This window comes from Vipera berus (assembly GCF_964194415.1).
Source record: "Vipera berus genome assembly, chromosome: 11".
NCBI classification, from domain to species: Eukaryota; Metazoa; Chordata; class Lepidosauria; order Squamata; family Viperidae; genus Vipera; species Vipera berus.
In genome coordinates, this window is record NC_138214.1 from 6,131,408 (window position 1) to 6,148,529 (window position 17,122).

Below are 17,122 nucleotides of genomic sequence, written 5' to 3' on the forward strand. Positions count from 1 at the left end.
AGAGTTCTTGGTTTCGAAAAACTGGTGTGAATTTAAGCAATGTTGGAGTCTGGGGTGGACCGGCAGCAAAAAAATGGGGTTGGAAATCATTATCTCCCAAGTGAGAATGTCTCCATAACATGTCCTGATAGGAGCTGATTGAACTCAAACCCGGAAACATAACTACAAGTCAGAATTATGGAGATTCTCAGTCATCCAGGTCATAGTTGTCTCAACGGGGCTTTCCTCCTCCTCCTCCTCCTCCTCCTCCTCCTCCTCCTCCTCCTCCTCCTCTTCCTCCTCCTTCTTTTCTTTGAGGAAGAAGAAGAAAACATTTGGCTCTGCATCCAGGAAGCTTCATCTGTTTTAATAGTGGGGGGCGGGAGATGGAAGGATAGGTATTAACAGTTGAGACTGGATGGTGGGGAGATGGAAGGATAAGCTCTGATAGGATGGTGGGAGGGGGGATGGAAGGATTGTATTTTTTTGCAGTCATCTGGTCATTTGTACTCTCTCTTGAGAGCTGTTGAGGCCACTTGCGGGTTTATCTGTGCCCTCCAGGGTCTCCTGGATCAGGGTGCAATTGTTTGGGGAATCTTCTTGGAACTTCTGCAAGAACTGCATTGTAAGCTGGAGATGGGTAGTGTTCAGTTCTGACATGGATGGATTCTTTTACCCCCTTTTTCATTCCGGTTGCCTGATCTAGCTGGTGGATTTTTCCCCTCTAAATATCTTGTTGTACTTCTGCAGTCATCAGGGATCTTCTGAGCATGCCGGTATCTTTGTGGATGTGAGTGTTGTTATTTGAGCTACATATAGACCCACAAATATGCAATACAAAGTCACAGCGGGTATGCGTGATTTTTCATTTGACAGAGCAATATAGCCTAGTGGGATACGTACTGCTTGACTCGGCCTGCTAGAAAACCACACTCTTATCTCATAGTGGCCCAACATCTCTCTCTCCTCCACAACAGGTGCCTCTCACACCGTGGAAGGCTGGAAAGTGAAAGAAAAGGTTGAGGAAATTGGAAGGCAAAACTGTGCTTTGCAGGAGTCCAAAGTAAAAGAGACGCTGTTTAAGGAAATATAATGTTGGAAAAGGACGAAGCATTTGTACGGCTCAGGGGTTGTTGCTGGCCATTTTTCACACTTTGGGGAACTAAGTGCCCATTTTCCCAAGTGAGCTCTAATGACAAATATGAAATTGTTTCATACACACACACACACACACACACACACACACACACACACACAAGCACATGGGGTTGGTGCTTGGAAGACTAATCCTGAAATGCGGTTTTCGGGGAAAAGGGTGTGCTACGATTAATCTCAGTCGTATATTAATTTTACTTTTCACACAATCAACAAGATTTATGTGATCTGTTTGTCTCTCTCTCTCTCTCCCCCCCAGTCTCTCTGTCATTTATCTTTCTGTCTTATCTGTGTATCTATATGATCTGTCTATCTCTGTCTGTCTGTCTCTGTCTGTCTATCTATCTATATCTGTCTGTCTGTCTGTCTGTCTGTCTATCCACCCACCCACCCACTTATCTTTCCATCTATCTATCTATCTATCTATCTATCTATCTATCTATCTATCTATCTATCTATCTATCTATCTATCTATCTATCTATCTATCTATCTATCTATCTATCTATCTATCTATCTATCTGGTATCTCTCTCTCTCTCTCTCTCTCTCTCTCTCTCTCTCTCATCTATCTATCTATCTATCTATCTATCTATCTATCTATCTATCTATCTATCTATAAAATTAGTGGCTTCTCAGGGCTAACATAATGGCTATTACTGCAAGGAGTTCTAACGTTATATGTGTGCATATATGTTTGTGGGCAGTTTTGTGTGTGTGATTAAATATATATACAGTATATATATACAAAATGATGTGCAAGAGCAGGGAGGGGGCAGTCATTGTCCAAATGATAAACCAGGAAAAAGTGAGCAGGGGAAAAAAACACACAACAAAACTCATTTGAAGACATGTGCCTCTTCTTTCGTAAAGGAAGATTATACAGAAACAGGAGAAAGCGGGCTTAAATGTGGTAAAAAAAATGAAATAAATTATTTTTGTTGTGGGTAGACCTTTATTGTGTCTTTATAGATTCACAAGTGGGTTGAATACAGAAAAAAAAACATACAGAAGGGAAGAGACTGTACTGAGCTCTATAATCCCAATGCTCTGATGGCAATTAGCCATTTATTTTAATAAGAGCAAACCAAAGCTCTCTCTGACAGGGCTTCCTTCCCTGATTGTTCAATGCTTGTTTTCTTTTATTCTTTGGCTAGCTATAATGCCATTTTAAAAGAAAGAAAAAAAGAGGGACATTAATGCTTTATGGACACAGAACAATATTCAAGGAGGAGGGGGAAAGAAACAGACCGTATTTCTATGGTGTTTAATTCTATCTTGCAGTTTGGCTCAGAGAAAGTATGTATTTATCGTACCCCCATGCAAATATAAATCTCCTTCAGTCATTAATCTGGAAAAGCGCTTTGTTAGATATGAACGTATCTAAGCTCACTATAGTTATACACCAGTCCTATCCTGCCAAGGGCTACACTGGCTGATTCCTGGCTTGACAATTTAAGCGATGCTTTCAAGCATTCCAAATCTAATCTAGAATATGCACGCTGCTTAAGCTTTAGATGTCATGTATGGTTGTCTCGCTTGATGCTTTAAAAAAAACAGTAGTAAAACAGAGGAAGTGTTAAGAGGAAACAAAAGCAATCAAGCAGAGATGAAAAATATTTGGGGGAAGAGTTGGGTTTTTGTCCTATATGGTACATTTCTGAAAAGAAATGCTTTAAAAAAGAAGAAGAAGAAGAAGAATTCTCTCAATTTGAATATATATATATATATATATATATATATATATATATATATATATATATATATATATATATATATATATATATATATATATATATATATATATATATATATATATATATATATATATATATATATATATATATATATATATATATATATATATATATATATTGCACTGAGTTCGATGGGCAGCTGTCTGTGGTGTCCCACCAAAGTTCTTAATGCTTAATGTATGGTTTGTGATCCTACAGCTGAAGGATCTGATCTTCCTTACTACTCGGAGGACCCTTGAATAGGTTGAGAGTTGGAGTGCCTAAATAATATAACAACAACAAACAACAAACAACAACAACAATAATAATAATAATAATAACAACAACAACAATAATAATAAAGTTGGAAGGTACTTTTTAGGTCATCTAGTCCAACCCCCTGCTCAGGCAGGAAACCCTATACCATTTTAGACAAATGGCTGTCCAGTCTGTTCTTAAAAACTTCCAGTGTTGGAGCATTCACAGCTTCTGGAGGCAGGTTGTTCCACTGGTTAATTGTTCTAACTGTCAGGAAGTTTCTCCTTAGTTCCAGTTTGCTTCTCTCTTTGGTTAGTTTCCATCCGTTGCGTCTTCTTGTCCTGCCTTCGGGCGCTTTGGAGAATAGCTTGACTCCCTTTTCTTTGGGGCAGCCCCTGAGATATTGGAAGACTGCTATTATGTCACCCCTTGTCCTTCTCTTCATTAAATTAGACATACCCAATTCCAGTGGAGTCTGTTAGCAGATAACAACACTCTGTGTGAATGTGGAGAGACGCAGAGCCCAGCCCAGCCCATCTGCTGATATGTTGGCTACTACCAGAAAAAGTACCGATAATGGCTTATTTTTGGCTTATGAAAAAGCCAAGAAGTTGGCTACATTCTGGCGGTCCAAAGTTTGATTTAGACATGGAAGAAAAAGAAGAAGAAGAAGAAGAAGAAGAAGAAGAAGAAGAAGAAGAAGAAGAAGAAGAAGAAGAAGAAGAAGAAGAAGAAGAAGAAGAAGAAGAAGAAGTGGTGAAGGCAAATATATGTATATGTCCCAGGATAACGTTGAAGGATCCAATCTGGGTTGGTCACTGGGACCAGAGCCCATCTTCAAGGAACGTCTCTCTAGCAAATTGTGTGGTAGAGAGAAGTTCCCTGAAGATGGTCTCCAGCATGAATCTGAAAGCTCAGAAGACTAAACCTCTGGTCCCAGTGACTAATCCAGATTGGATCCTGGCTGATTTGTCAGAGGGCCAGGCTTCTACAAATTCCCTGGCGTTTTTTAGATTTGGCCTGGTCTAGGATTGTCACATTTTCAACTTGTCAGCTTGTTACAAGTCTATGATCTCTTATCTGAAGAAGCCAGCTAAGGTAGTTCAATCAATTCTTCGGATGATTATAAAACCACTTGCTATTTCTTTAAACTTTTGGAAGCTCCATTTATTACTTTCAGATGCATTTCATCTGCTCTGGGCTAAATACTGGCAGATGGGCATCAATCTGATTCACTCTGCCTGCCTGAGTTTTTCATATGAGAAAACAGACTGGACTATCTGTGCTTTTTAAGAACCATCAGGCACCACTGCTCTCCTAGAGGTTGGATGGAAATTAAAACGGGGGGGGGGGAGGAGCAGCGACTGTTTTGTCATTTTCCTGCATTAAAAACAAAAAAACCCAAAAAACTGAAGTCTCCATCAAGCTGTGCTCGATTCCTGATGACTCCGTGAAAATATTTGCGTAGCTTTCTTGACAGCTATACAGAAATGGTTTGCCAGTGTGTTTGGGGGGATATATTTTTAACTTCCTTCCCTAGCCTATAGCAATAGTATTTTGTAAATATTTTCTATCAAAATATTTAGCAATCCTGATCCTGCTTAGCTTCAGATAGACTAGTGTTGTCAACTGTGTGTCTCCCATTTACTGACTTGCATTGCATTTTCCATTCTTCTTTCCTTTTTCCTTCTTTTCTTGCAATGCAACCAAATGCAACTAATGCAACCAGATGCAACTGATGCAACTACTCTTCTCTCTTGCAGTGCAACTAAAGAAACCCATAACAATCATGGTGTGATCTGACAGTGGCAAAGGAGAGCTCCCTCAATAAAGCCATTGCTCTGACATGAACCTCACATCTGGCATGTGACCCACTGCCCTGTTTTGGGCTCTGGATGATGTGGGAAAGGCCTGCAACCCTCATGATGGTTTGAAATCCTGAGCCACTTCAAAGCCCATCCTTAGAGAAGGCAGATTGAAGACCCCCCCCCAAGACCATAAGTCTGGGAAACTCCACTGTCAACCCAGAAATGGAGTTGACAATGGATCTCAGCCAGGGAGATTGCTGGGCACCAGGGAGATTGAACCAACAGTAATAATCCCAACAGATCCTTAGAGTGAAGCTTACTGAACAGGGTCTCAGATCTGGTGATTGATGGCGCAGTGCGCTTGAAAGCTGCGGGAGTCTCCTGGATGACAATTGCCAAAGTCCACCCCTCTCCCAGAGTTTCAGCTTATGCCACACCTGAAACCCAGACAGTTATATTTCTGAAAGGGCTATCTACACTTTTCCAGACCCAGTCAGGTCTTTGGCAAGAAAGGAATCATTACTACAGCCTCACTTGGCATTTAGAAGCAGCAATCAAAAGTAGGACCACTGAAGATCTGCTGGCAAGGTCCTGGGATCGATACCAAGGAGCTGGAATGTAGAATTGGTTTAAGACATTGTCACACATGCTTTCAGGACCCACCCCCATCCACATTTTAGGAAATAAGAACTTTTGGAGCCAGGTTTGTCCCAAAAGGGAGATTTTACTAGGATGTGATCGGTTGTGGAAGTACAAGACAGGATCTGGCATTGTGTTACATTTTGATACTATATAAAGGATTCCCGTTTCAACCCCCCCCCCCTCAACCCCATCTGGTCAGCCTCACATCAGTTAAACTTAGGTGTCAACCCTTTCGTGGGAAAAGGGGAATCTTCTCGTGCTTTATTGCTAATTGCCTTCTTCCTTTCAGCTTCAGATGGGGATACAACCCAGATCTCTTCTCCCTTCCTTCCCCTCCTTTGTTGTACTGGGATCAAAGGGGTTTACCTGGTCTTTGGAATGCAGCCTCTGGCCAGGCTGAATAAACATCTTCACCTCTCCCCCGCCCCCCGGAGAATGGCAGAATCCAGGGACGCACAATATTTTAAACATACATTTATGAATGTGATATAAATGGATTCTGACACGTGCCCTAAAAATGGCCTATTCCCTGTCTCCCACCATATCTCCATGTGCCCGTCACCACAATACTACTACGTTTACCTACCACCATGGCAGTGAACTGGGGTTAGCTTCCAGATATAGGTGGTTGCTGGGGAAAAAAAATGAGTGAAGAGAATTAACTGGATACAAGATTTAACTGGGTTTGTGGTTTTTGAATCTTCATATTTTTTTTTTATTTAAAAAGTTTTACAATACATTTTGACTTTAATCCCCCCTCCCCCACCCCCACCCAACCCTCCCTATCCCTTCCCCCCATTCCCTCCTCCCCCCCCCGACTTCCCAGAGCTAAATACAGGGTATAAAATCAAAAAACAAACATAAGCACCCCTATGTTATCAGCAATAAACTATTAGTTCTATCTCCCTCTAGCTCATGTAAAATGAATACAAACAATATTAATATTACAAATAAAGTAAAAAAGAAAAAGAGAAAAACAGAAAGGAGCTTTACTCAGAATAGATTTTCTTAATCCCAGTCCTTATTCATATTAATTTCAAAGAAAAAAAATAAACAAATTCTCAGTTACGCGCCAAAAGCGCCTATCTATTAGCCTTAATAATCTCCAACCAAACTAAACCATAATCAAAAATAATTCTTGCATGTATCGCACCAAATGTCTCGCAGTTCCAAGTCATCCTTGAGTTCAAATAAAAAGAGTAAAAAAAAAAAGTTTAAGCAGTCTGTAAGACAACTTGTTGTTAATTAGGAGCTTGCATACCCATTCTTAGTTCAACACATACTTTTAGTCCATAACCCTAATATACTTTTCTAACAAGCAAATAACATCCATCTTAAATTGTGTTAAATATTAAAAAAAAAAAACTTTCTTTCTCCTCTATGATAAATTTAATCCATTAAGATACTAATTTAAAAATTTAATCAGCAATCTTAACGCCCCAAAACTTTTGGAGCACGTCTGTCATGACCCCCAAAACTTCTTTGGACCGCGCCCCTCCCACATCTTCACTGTAAATACACTTTGGAGATTCCATAACTATCTGCTGGTCTTGCTCTTGCTCTCGTCTCGCTCTTCTTAGGGCGGCACGCGTCTTCCTCTGGCCTCCTGCAACATCCAATGAAACTGTATCTTGATCCCCTCCAACACCATTGTCCTCTATCTGTCTGTCTACAACATCTTGAAGCTTTCCCTCGCCGTATCCCTTAACAGCTTCCAAAAATGATAGGGGGGTTGCTTTTAACACATTGCTATAAAAATCACGTGCCTGGGCCACAGTAACCAGACGATGTCTTTTACCTTCATGCGTCACCACCAGTCCAACTGGAATCTCCCATCTAAACTTAATATCACATTTCTTAAGTTCCTGTACTAAAAATGCAAAATCTTTCCTTCTCCTTAAAATCTTCGGAGGAATCTCTTTTAAAACCAAGACTTCTTGCTCAGCCACTACCAGTTTAGTATCATAAGCAGCTTGAATAACTTCATCTCTAATTACTCTCTTTGTAAAATAGACCACCACATCTCTGGGTAACTTCCTTTGTCTTGCAATCCATGAATTTACACGAAAAATTTTGTCCATATTTCCCTCAATTTCAGATGCTGGCTGGCCCAATACCCCTTCCAGAGCCTCAGAAATCAGCTGCTTTAAATCTTCTTTACAGTTCTCCTTTAAACCCCTGATTCTAATAGCATACTGCATCTGATGATACTGAGCAAGGCTCAATTCTCCGTCCATTTTATCCCTTATATTTTCATTTTCTAATACCTTTGCTTCTAATATAGAGTTCTTTTGACTGAGATCCTTCACTTTTTCATCCAGCTGTTGCACACATTCAGCTACAGATTCAATCATAGACAACATGTCCACCCTCATTGCTCTAAACTTCTCTTCCATCTTCTTCTCCAGTTTCTCCTCCAACTTTTTCAGCTTTTCATCCATCATGTCAGACATCAATTGTGAATGCTTTCCAAGAGCGTCTTGTAAATCCTTAAGCGTCAATGCCGGAGGAGGTGCAGGAGGAAGCAAAGCTTGCAATGAGGTCTGTTGCACCAGGGAAGACCCCGCACTCCGAAGAGCTTTAGAAGTTTTAGCCGCCATCTTCCCCCACTTTCACTTATTGCGCACTTTCACTTTAAAGCTATAAAATCCATTGAGCTAGAGAGTAAAGATAAGAGTCCACATCACCTTGACCTCCTGTACCGCTCTGCCTGCATCTTGATAATCAAAAGTATTTCCTTTTGGCAGGGGTGGTTGCTAACGCCTGGCTCTGCTCCATAAATCCCGGAGCAGGGGCGCTGCGCAGCTCGGAGCAACCCAGGCTTCGGGGGGGCTCAATCCTTCAGCCGCCCAAACTCTCAGCTCAGGCGGCCCCGGAGAGCTCAACCCCTACCTGGGGCCTCACCCCCTCCTCTTCTCCCGAGGAGGGGGCTTCAAATCCATCTAAACAGCTGATCGGCGCTGTTTACGATGGAAAAACACAGCTGCGGAGCGGGCAGCCCGAAAACGGCTGTCTTCGGCGTCGCGTCGCCACTGGAAGCCCCCGTTTTTGAATCTTCATATTGCTGTGCAGTCCTAAAGGTTATGTTTCTTACTCTTGTGAAGGGCTCCTTCCCCCCCACCTGTTGTTGAATATATTTGTTTCTGTTTTGCAATGATGGAGGGAAAAAAAATGAGGCTAGCGGTCTCTCCCGTTGCATTTTTTATTACCATCTTTTCTTTTCCTTCTCTCTCTTTCTTTTTTCCTAGCTCTGCTTGGTGTTCAGCTGGACAACACCTTGGCTGTTCTGGAGATGGACTTGCTTTCTGGGACTTACCTCTTGGCAGTCTTACTGGTCTGCGTCGTCTTTCAGTCGGGGGCCCAGGAGAAGAATTACACCGTGCGGGAGGAGTTACCGGAAAATGTCCTCATTGGCAATTTGCTGAAGGATCTCAATCTGACCCTTGACCCCGATGTGCCCCTTTCATCTCCCCTTCAGTTCAAGCTGGTGTACAAGACTGGCGATGTCCCCCTCGTCCGCGTCGAGGAGAATACCGGAGAAATGTTCACCACGCTCAACCGCATTGATCGGGAAAAGCTTTGCTCTGGCATTTTTAGTGAGAACCGTTGTTTTTATGAGGTGGAAGTCGCCGTTCTTCCTGACGAGGTCTTCAGGCTGGTCAAGATTCGATTCCTGATCGAGGATATAAATGACAACGCTCCTCTGTTCCCCTCGACGGTCATCAATATCTCCATCCCCGAGAACACCGCGATCAATTCCCGCTATTCCGTCCCATCCGCTGTTGATCCTGACATTGGAGTGAATGGCATTCAACATTATGAACTCCTTAAGGTGAATGGTGGACCTTTGGCTGAAAAGAATGCTTAGTTTTCTCTCCCCCCTATTAAACTTTTCTGCTTTTCTTTCTTCTCTCATGCAATCTTCTTCTCCTCCTCCTCCTCCTCCTCCTCCTCCTCCTCCTCCTCCTCCTCCTCCTCCTCCTCCTCCTCCTCCTCCTCCTCCTCCTCCTCCTCCTCCTCCTCCTTCTTCTTCTTCTTCTTCTTCTTCTTCTTCTTCTTCTTCTTCTTCTTCTTCTTCTTCTTCTTCTTCTTCTTCTTCTTCTTCTTCTTCCCAAGAAAGGCAATGAAATGGTTCTCAGATAATCATTTGTTTTTTTAGCATTTCTCTTCTGCTGCTGCTATCTGATAAATGTCTGTGGAGATTCTCAGTCATCCAGGTCATGGCTGTCCCAAAGGTGCTTTTTCCAGAGGCAACTGGACTTTCTTTGTTTTTCCTTGAAGATATTTCGCTTCTCAGCCAAGAAGCTTCTTTGGTTCTCCACCATCTTCAGTCAGAACTGAAGAAGCTTCTTGGATGAGAAGTGAAACATCTTCAAGGAAAAATAAAGGAAGTCCATTTGCCTTTTGGAGAAAAAATAAACACCTTTGGGCTACTCTTTACTGTTCTACTTGGCTGAAAGTCACATTATTTAAAATGGCAGACTGGGAAAGGGCGTTACTGCTTGTGGGCTGCACCAAATGTGTGTGTGAACGTGACTGGGTGTGCACTTGCTCCTTCCCATCTGAGCACATGTGATCCATTATCAGAATTAATTCTCTGTTTTTGCATTTAGCCACTTGGCCTAGGCCAGGGGTAGGCAACCTCGGCTCTTTTATGACTCATGGACTTCAACTCCCAGCTATCTTGGCTCAGGAATTCTGGGAGTTGAAGTCCATGAGTCATAAAAGAGCCAAGGTTGCCTACCCCTGGCCTAGGCCATCTGTTCTGTGGGAGGGTTGCACTGTGGGGGGGGGGGAAGAAAGACTTGACACAGAGAAGGCAGAAAGGAGGAAAAAAATGTAATCTTCCCTCACTGCCATCAACCTGTCCTTGGAATCCCAACTGAGATGGATTACTGGATGTGGCAATTTATCCAGTCTTGCCCTCCCACAATGTAAAGAAGTAAGGAAATTGTGTCTCAAGTCCCACACAGCTAGTCTAGTTCAAAGAAACAAGATCTGTGCAGATTTCAGTAAGATATTTTAAAATGCTAGTCTGGGGTAGAAAAGCTATGTAAGAAATTTGCCAGCCCTCATTTATAAAGAGTTCATTCAGGTGGAGTCCCTTTGAAGGATGTGAAATGTTTTCTTAGCAGGTTCTTAGCCACCTGGGCTGAGCTGGTCCTTGATGGGATTAGCTGCCAACGGACCCCCCTCCTGCCTTGATTGTTCTTGTCTTCTCACCCTTTCATTCTTTTCAATCTCTTCCACATTCAACCAATTTTCACGGCTTCTCCCATTTTGACGCTACTCAGGGGAGGCTAAACGGTCAGCTCCTGAAGAGATGGCAGTGCTTAGATGTTTTTCTTGTCTTTTTTCTTTTCCAGAACATGAAGTCTTTTTTAAAAAAAAATTATGATTAATTGCCAGGGAGAAGCTGGATGTAGGGATGATACTTAGTGAATGTGACCAGCAGCTTTAGCTGGGAAGCATACAGTATGAAAACCAACAAGGGCACCCCATGGAACAGATACGCGGTGAAGCAAATTAACTTTCTCCGAAAAGCAAAGATGAAGCTTTCGAACTGACTGGCTCAGTCAGCATGCTTGAGTAATGCTTGGGTAGATTAACAGAAAAGGGAAAGGAAAACTTACTCCTGTACACACAAAGCAACTCTTAACTATGCTTTTTTATTAAAAAACAAAACAAAACCCAAAGTAGAATAGCTGGCTTACAATGTGTTTTATATATGCTCTGGGTCATCCTTTCCTTCCTTCCTCTCTCCTTAAACTTGAAGAAGAAGAAGAAGAAGAAGAAGAAGAAGAAGAAGAAGAAGAAGAAGAAGAAGAAGAAGAAGAAGAAGAAGAAGAAGAAGAAGAAGAAGAAGAAGAAGAAGAAGAAGAAGAAGAAGAAGAGGAGGAGGAGGAGGAGGAGGAGGAGGAGGAGGAGGAGGAGGAGGAGGGGGGGAGGAGGAGGAGGAGGAGGAGGAGGAGGAGGAGAAGAAGAAGAAGAAGAAGAAGAAGAAGAAGAAGAAGAAGAAGAAGAAGAAGAAGAAGAAGAAGAAGAAGAAGAAGAAGAAGAAGAAGAAGAAGAAGAAGAAGAAGAAGAAGAAGCTGTTCACAGCATTGTAAACTTTAAAGATGGCTGGTATTTTTGCTCCAAAGTATTGAGAGAACAACTTTTGTTTTCTTTGCAAGGGTCAGCAATATATTTCAGCCCTGCGCACATGTGTAGCACAGAGAAAGGAACAATCCTAACTTCTTTGTATCTTCCTGCGTTTCAACTAAGTGAGACTTTTTCCAGTTGTCCATTCTAACTAGCTTCCATTCTCCAACATTCTGGGCATTTCTAGTTCTTGCTACTTAATCCTCAACAGGAAAAGTTTCGGACTCAAACTTGGCATCCTGCATCTATCTGCTTCCCTATTTGGAATTGATTACAATCTCAGTAACAGTAACAGAGTTGGAAGGGCCCTTGGAGGTCATACAGGAGACCTATAATATTTCTGACAAATGGTTGTCCAGTCTCTTCTTAAAGTCCCCAGTGATGGAACAACCACAAGTTCTGAAGGCAAGTCGTTCCACTGGCTGATTTTTTTTCACTGTTAGGAAATTTCTCCTTAGTTCTAGGTTGCTTCTCTCCTTGAATAATTTCTACCCATTGGGTGGATATTGGATGTTTCTTAGTGAAGGTGGCTCTGATTCTTTATCTTCCATTCTGATCCTGTTGTGATACACATAAACACCCACAAACTCAGATACCTACATTTTTTTAATTAAGAAAATAAACTTTAGTCCTTTACATGCACACAGATTTTCCCCCCCCCTGGTTTAATAGGGCCATGTCAGAGCAAAATCTTCTTTAGTTTTGCTTTCAAATAAATTTTATTACTGGGTCATTTTTTCCTGCGCTTCCTGATTCTGCAAGCTTCCTTCTAGAGGTAAACTGCAGGATTAACATGTCCAACTTTCTTTCTTACAAAGAGCTTGGTTCCTGAAATAATTAGCCAGGCATTAGTGGAAAATGGAAATGCAATTCAGTGATTAGATGGTTGCTAAATGCTTTATGAAATATATTGTAGCTTCAGAGCCTATGGTAAGCAAAACAATAGTTGCACACCTGTTGCCTGTGGTCGACCATGATCTAGTTACTTGTTGGTTAAAAATGAGGAAATTTAATTTAATTTAATTTAATTTATTGAGATTTGTATACCGCCCTTCTCCCAAAGGGACTCAGGGCGGTTCACAGGGCATAAATATAAATAACAATACAAACATTAAAAGACAATTAAATCAGTGCCCAAGTTAAAACAAAAATAATAAAACAAGCCTATAAAAAACCCATGTACCCCCATCAGGCCAGACCCGCTAGTTCAAATAAATGGGTCTTCAACCCGCGACGGAAGGATTGGAGGTCTGATGCCATCCGGAGCTCAACCGGCAGTTGGTTCCATAACGCCGGAGCACCCACAGAGAAGGCCCTCCCCCTGGGGGCCACCAGTCGACATTCCTTGACAGGAGGCACCCTGAGGAGGCCCTCTCTGTGGGCGCGCACAGGGCGGAGGGGAGTCGACGCCGGCAGCAGGTGGTCCTCGAGGTATCGCGGACCCATGCCATGTAGGGACTTAAAGATCATAACCAAAACCTTGAACCTTACCTGGAAGACAACTGGTAACCAATGCAGCTCACGGAGCAAAGGTGTAACATGGGAGTACCGGGAAACTCCCAAGACAACTCTCGCGGCCGCATTCTGTACCAGTTGGAGCCTCCGAGTAGTCTTCAAGGGAAGTCCCATGTAGAGAGCATTACAGTAGTCTAGGCGAGAGGTCACGAGCGCATGAGTGACCGTACATAAGGCCTCCCGGTCCAGATAGGGCCGCAACTGGCGCACCAGGCGAACCTGGGCAAAAGCCCCCAGATTAGATTAATGAAAATTGCAATGAAATTGCATGGAGTTTACTCATTTTGGTTTGGAGATTTACAAAAAGAGTCTTTATAAATTGTTCCAAACGATGCATTTTTATGCATCATAGGGTAAAAATTCAGCTGAAGAGATGGAATGAGAAATGGAAACAGCAGGATTCTTATTTTTTTAAAAAAACCAACCAAACAAAAAGAAAATGGTAGGTTTAGTTGCCTTTTGGTAAAAGGGAAGAAGAAAGTGCTTTTATAACTCAGCTGCAACTGCTTCCAGGGAGGAAGAGAAACCATTTAATAAATGAGAAGATATTAATGAGGGTTTGAAACAGCGGAGTTATTAGATAGCTTTTTAAAAGGAAGGGAAAAGTAAATGGAAGAGCAAAGAGGATCTGATTTTGATCCAGCAGAAGAAAATAAATGGCATACAAAATAAATGGCTCTGCCAAGAAATATTTGCCAGCAAATATAGAGGGATAATGGTGTTTTTTTTGTTTTTGTTTTTAAAAAGGTTCATTAAATATATTTTGGCCAAGAATACCAGTTCTGCTAAAAGTTGTATAGGGTTGACTGTCCTGTCTAGCAAAGGTGAGAGAGTTGCTTCAGGCAGTATATCTTGAGTTTATATAAACTCCTCTTTGAATGTGGGGGACACTATTGTTTTTCTCTAGCACTGAGATCTGATTCAACAGCCGATCCAGTCACTATCTACGCTTGGACTTGAGAAGCACGTGGATATTGGGTGATATAATCCATGATCTACACTTGGACTTGAGAAGCACATGGATATTGGGTGATATAATCCATGACCTAAAATTCCTTAGGCAGTGTTGAAAAGTTGGTCTAATTGTGTTGCAACCAACACCTGAGATGTAAATGTGTTCCTACTTCAGGTCACATATCTGCTATCCCAACTCAGTCAGGGCTTTAAGTGAAAAGGCTTACTCTTGAATTCAAGTCTGTCCTGCAATATGGGAAAATGTGGAAGACACTTATAAGGTTGCTAAGAAATGTCAACGATATACCACATGTGGAATGATTTTCAGTGCTCTGGACACGTGAAAAACTGCTCTCGGAATTGACGACTGGATTTGCTTCAGGATAATTTATTTGATTCACTGGGATCATGGACTTCTTAAAACACATTGAGCCAACTTGTTGGAGCCCTTCAATCCTTACTAGTGCATTTATTTTCCTGAGAAGACTGTTTTTTTTTCTATCTAGGGATGTTTTCCCCTCCTTTGATTAGTTCTTTCTGTTGATATTTCTCTCTTACAAGAGAACATGTTATTTTGGATTTATTTTTTTTATTTTTTTTATTTTAATTCCATTTATATCCTGCCCTTCTCCGAAGACTCAGGGCGGCTTACAAGCTTAGCAGTAGCCTTCATTCTATGTATATGCCTGCTTATTAGGGCTTTCACACACACCCCAAGCGGCATTATTACAAAGTCAGCTTAATTGCCCCCAACAAATCTGGGTCCTCATTTTACCTACCTCGGAAGGATGGAAGGCTGAGTCAACCTTGAGCCTGGTGGGATGCGAACCTGCACTAAATACAGGCAGCTGGTGTTACTTAAGGAGGCATTAGCCCACTGCTCCACCAAGGCTCCATGGCACCACAGACGGACAAAGAAGTCCACCCTTAACCCTGTAGGCTAAGCCCTGATTGAAATGACCGGCGGATCTGCGATTCAAAGTAGGAACTTTGAAACTCACATCTAAGGATTTAATTGCATCACCATTAACTCTGTAGCCCAAGATCCACTGGGATCCACTGGTCTTTCCGTTCTTGACTAGGGAGACTGCTTGCGTCAGTGAGACTGTCATAAACTGTAGCTCTCTAGCCCATTTAAATTCAGGCTGCAGCAGGACTTGATTTAACGGTGAACTTTTCAACTCATTAACATAATCAATGGGTTACAATGCTGGCCAAGTCTGTCCTTAGACCTCCCCAAGCATTCCAGGCAGGTTTTATTGGCTTGCTTTTAATAAACTTAAGGTGTTTGTCATTGATGGCTGTAGACCAAGTTGTCGAGATGGTACACTACTATAACAGTAAATGGTGATGAAACAAGAAACTGAAAACATCACTCGGGCCTGTTTCATGGAGACATTGATGAAGTCCATTGATCAGTTTATGGACATTAAGTAAATGTCCTTGCAAAATGGGAATATACCGAGTCTGGGTCAGCTTCTAAATACATTTAATTGAGCTGTAGGGAATGACTATAGTAAAGGATAGGGGGAAGATCCACTAAAAAGATATTTCTGTTTTAATACCTCACAAGTGCATAACAGTTTATGGTCCACATGTCATGACGTAAATGTTGAAATATAGTCATTATTAAAAAAAGAGAAACATCGCCAGAAAAATGACATTTGACTTAGACAAGTAAAGAAAGAGCTGATCTCTTTTCTTGTAAATGACTAAAAGGCATGGAATTAATTACACCGTGGTGGACCTACCAGCTTAAATGTGTGTGTGTTTAAATAGTTGTAATAACAACAAATAGTTGTAATAGGTAGATGTAATTGTGTATAGTGGCAATATACCAAAGGCCAGGGATCAATAAATAAGGGCCACCATTTAAAAAAAAAAACAGCCTTTAAATTGCAGGTTCAATAAGGCTGTCACCATGTATTTATGATGAGAGTTGGAACATGAATCATAAACACTGGATTTGCATTTGGCAAATAGATTGAAGCTTTTCTTTTTCCCTTTGTTAAATCTTTTTTTTTTCCTTTCCTGCTCATTAATTTATTTTAAAAAAAAATTATAAATAATGTTTTCCCAAGGCAGCTTACAGCAACAAACTCTTATGCACCCACGTATAATGATAATAATCATACATTAATACAGTCCTGGAAATGCACACAATAGAAATCTAATAAAACATTAATAAAAGAGCTGCAGTTTAAAATATCACCGCACAGTATTAAAATCCAATTCTGCTATAGCTAACGCTTAAAGGGAAACATTCCCACCCATTCAAAGGGTGGCCTAAATAAATCTGTAGGGATTTATTAAAAGTGGGAGCGCAAATCTGATACATCCCAGGTGGTGGACTACTCTAAAAGATTGGGGGGGTTCTGTGGAAAAGGGACCTTTTTGGGGGGAGGGGTTTAAATTCGACAAGAACTCTAAAAAGCAGATGAAAGAGGAGAAATTCCTTTCTAGGGCGAGCAGATTCCTATAGGGTCAACTAACTCAATCCCAAATGAGTGAAGACATTCTGCTTATCAAAATCATTTCAGCCAAACATTACTTAGCTTCTCCCTTGTTGCTTCCAAATAAATACTCATATCACAATGTTGCTCCCTTTATCCATTAAACATTGAAAAGGAATCTCCAGGGATGGAAGGAAGACCTTTTGTGCATATTGCATATTGCCCAAATATGCTATGAGTAAAACACAGAAACAGAGCCTTGAAACAGAGATGAGCACACACACACACACCCATAGTCAGCAACAACTAGCAGAGTAACATCCTCAGGGACTGTATATATATAAACACTCCCTGATATACAATCAGCCCGGGTTCGAATCTCAGATAAAGGGTATGACTAACTGATGAGAACATAAATGAGTTCGAAATGATCATCTTAGCCTCCCAAATTCTTTATTAGCAATTTGAATAATTTGCACAA

At 41.4% G+C, this 17,122-nt stretch overlaps 1 protein-coding gene across 1 annotated transcript in view; it reads left to right on the top strand.

The window, feature by feature from the left end:
- Positions 1-8,867: 8,867 nt before the first annotated feature.
- The window catches only part of PCDH11X (protocadherin 11 X-linked), a gene marked incomplete at both ends in the record, with an annotated part of 456,222 nt that continues 447,967 nt past the window's right edge, over positions 8,868-17,122 (top strand). The window contains one exon of the mRNA XM_081336916.1: positions 8,868-9,407. Coding sequence (XP_081193042.1) covers positions 8,868-9,407 — 540 coding nt within the window. The remainder of the gene's footprint in view (positions 9,408-17,122) is intronic.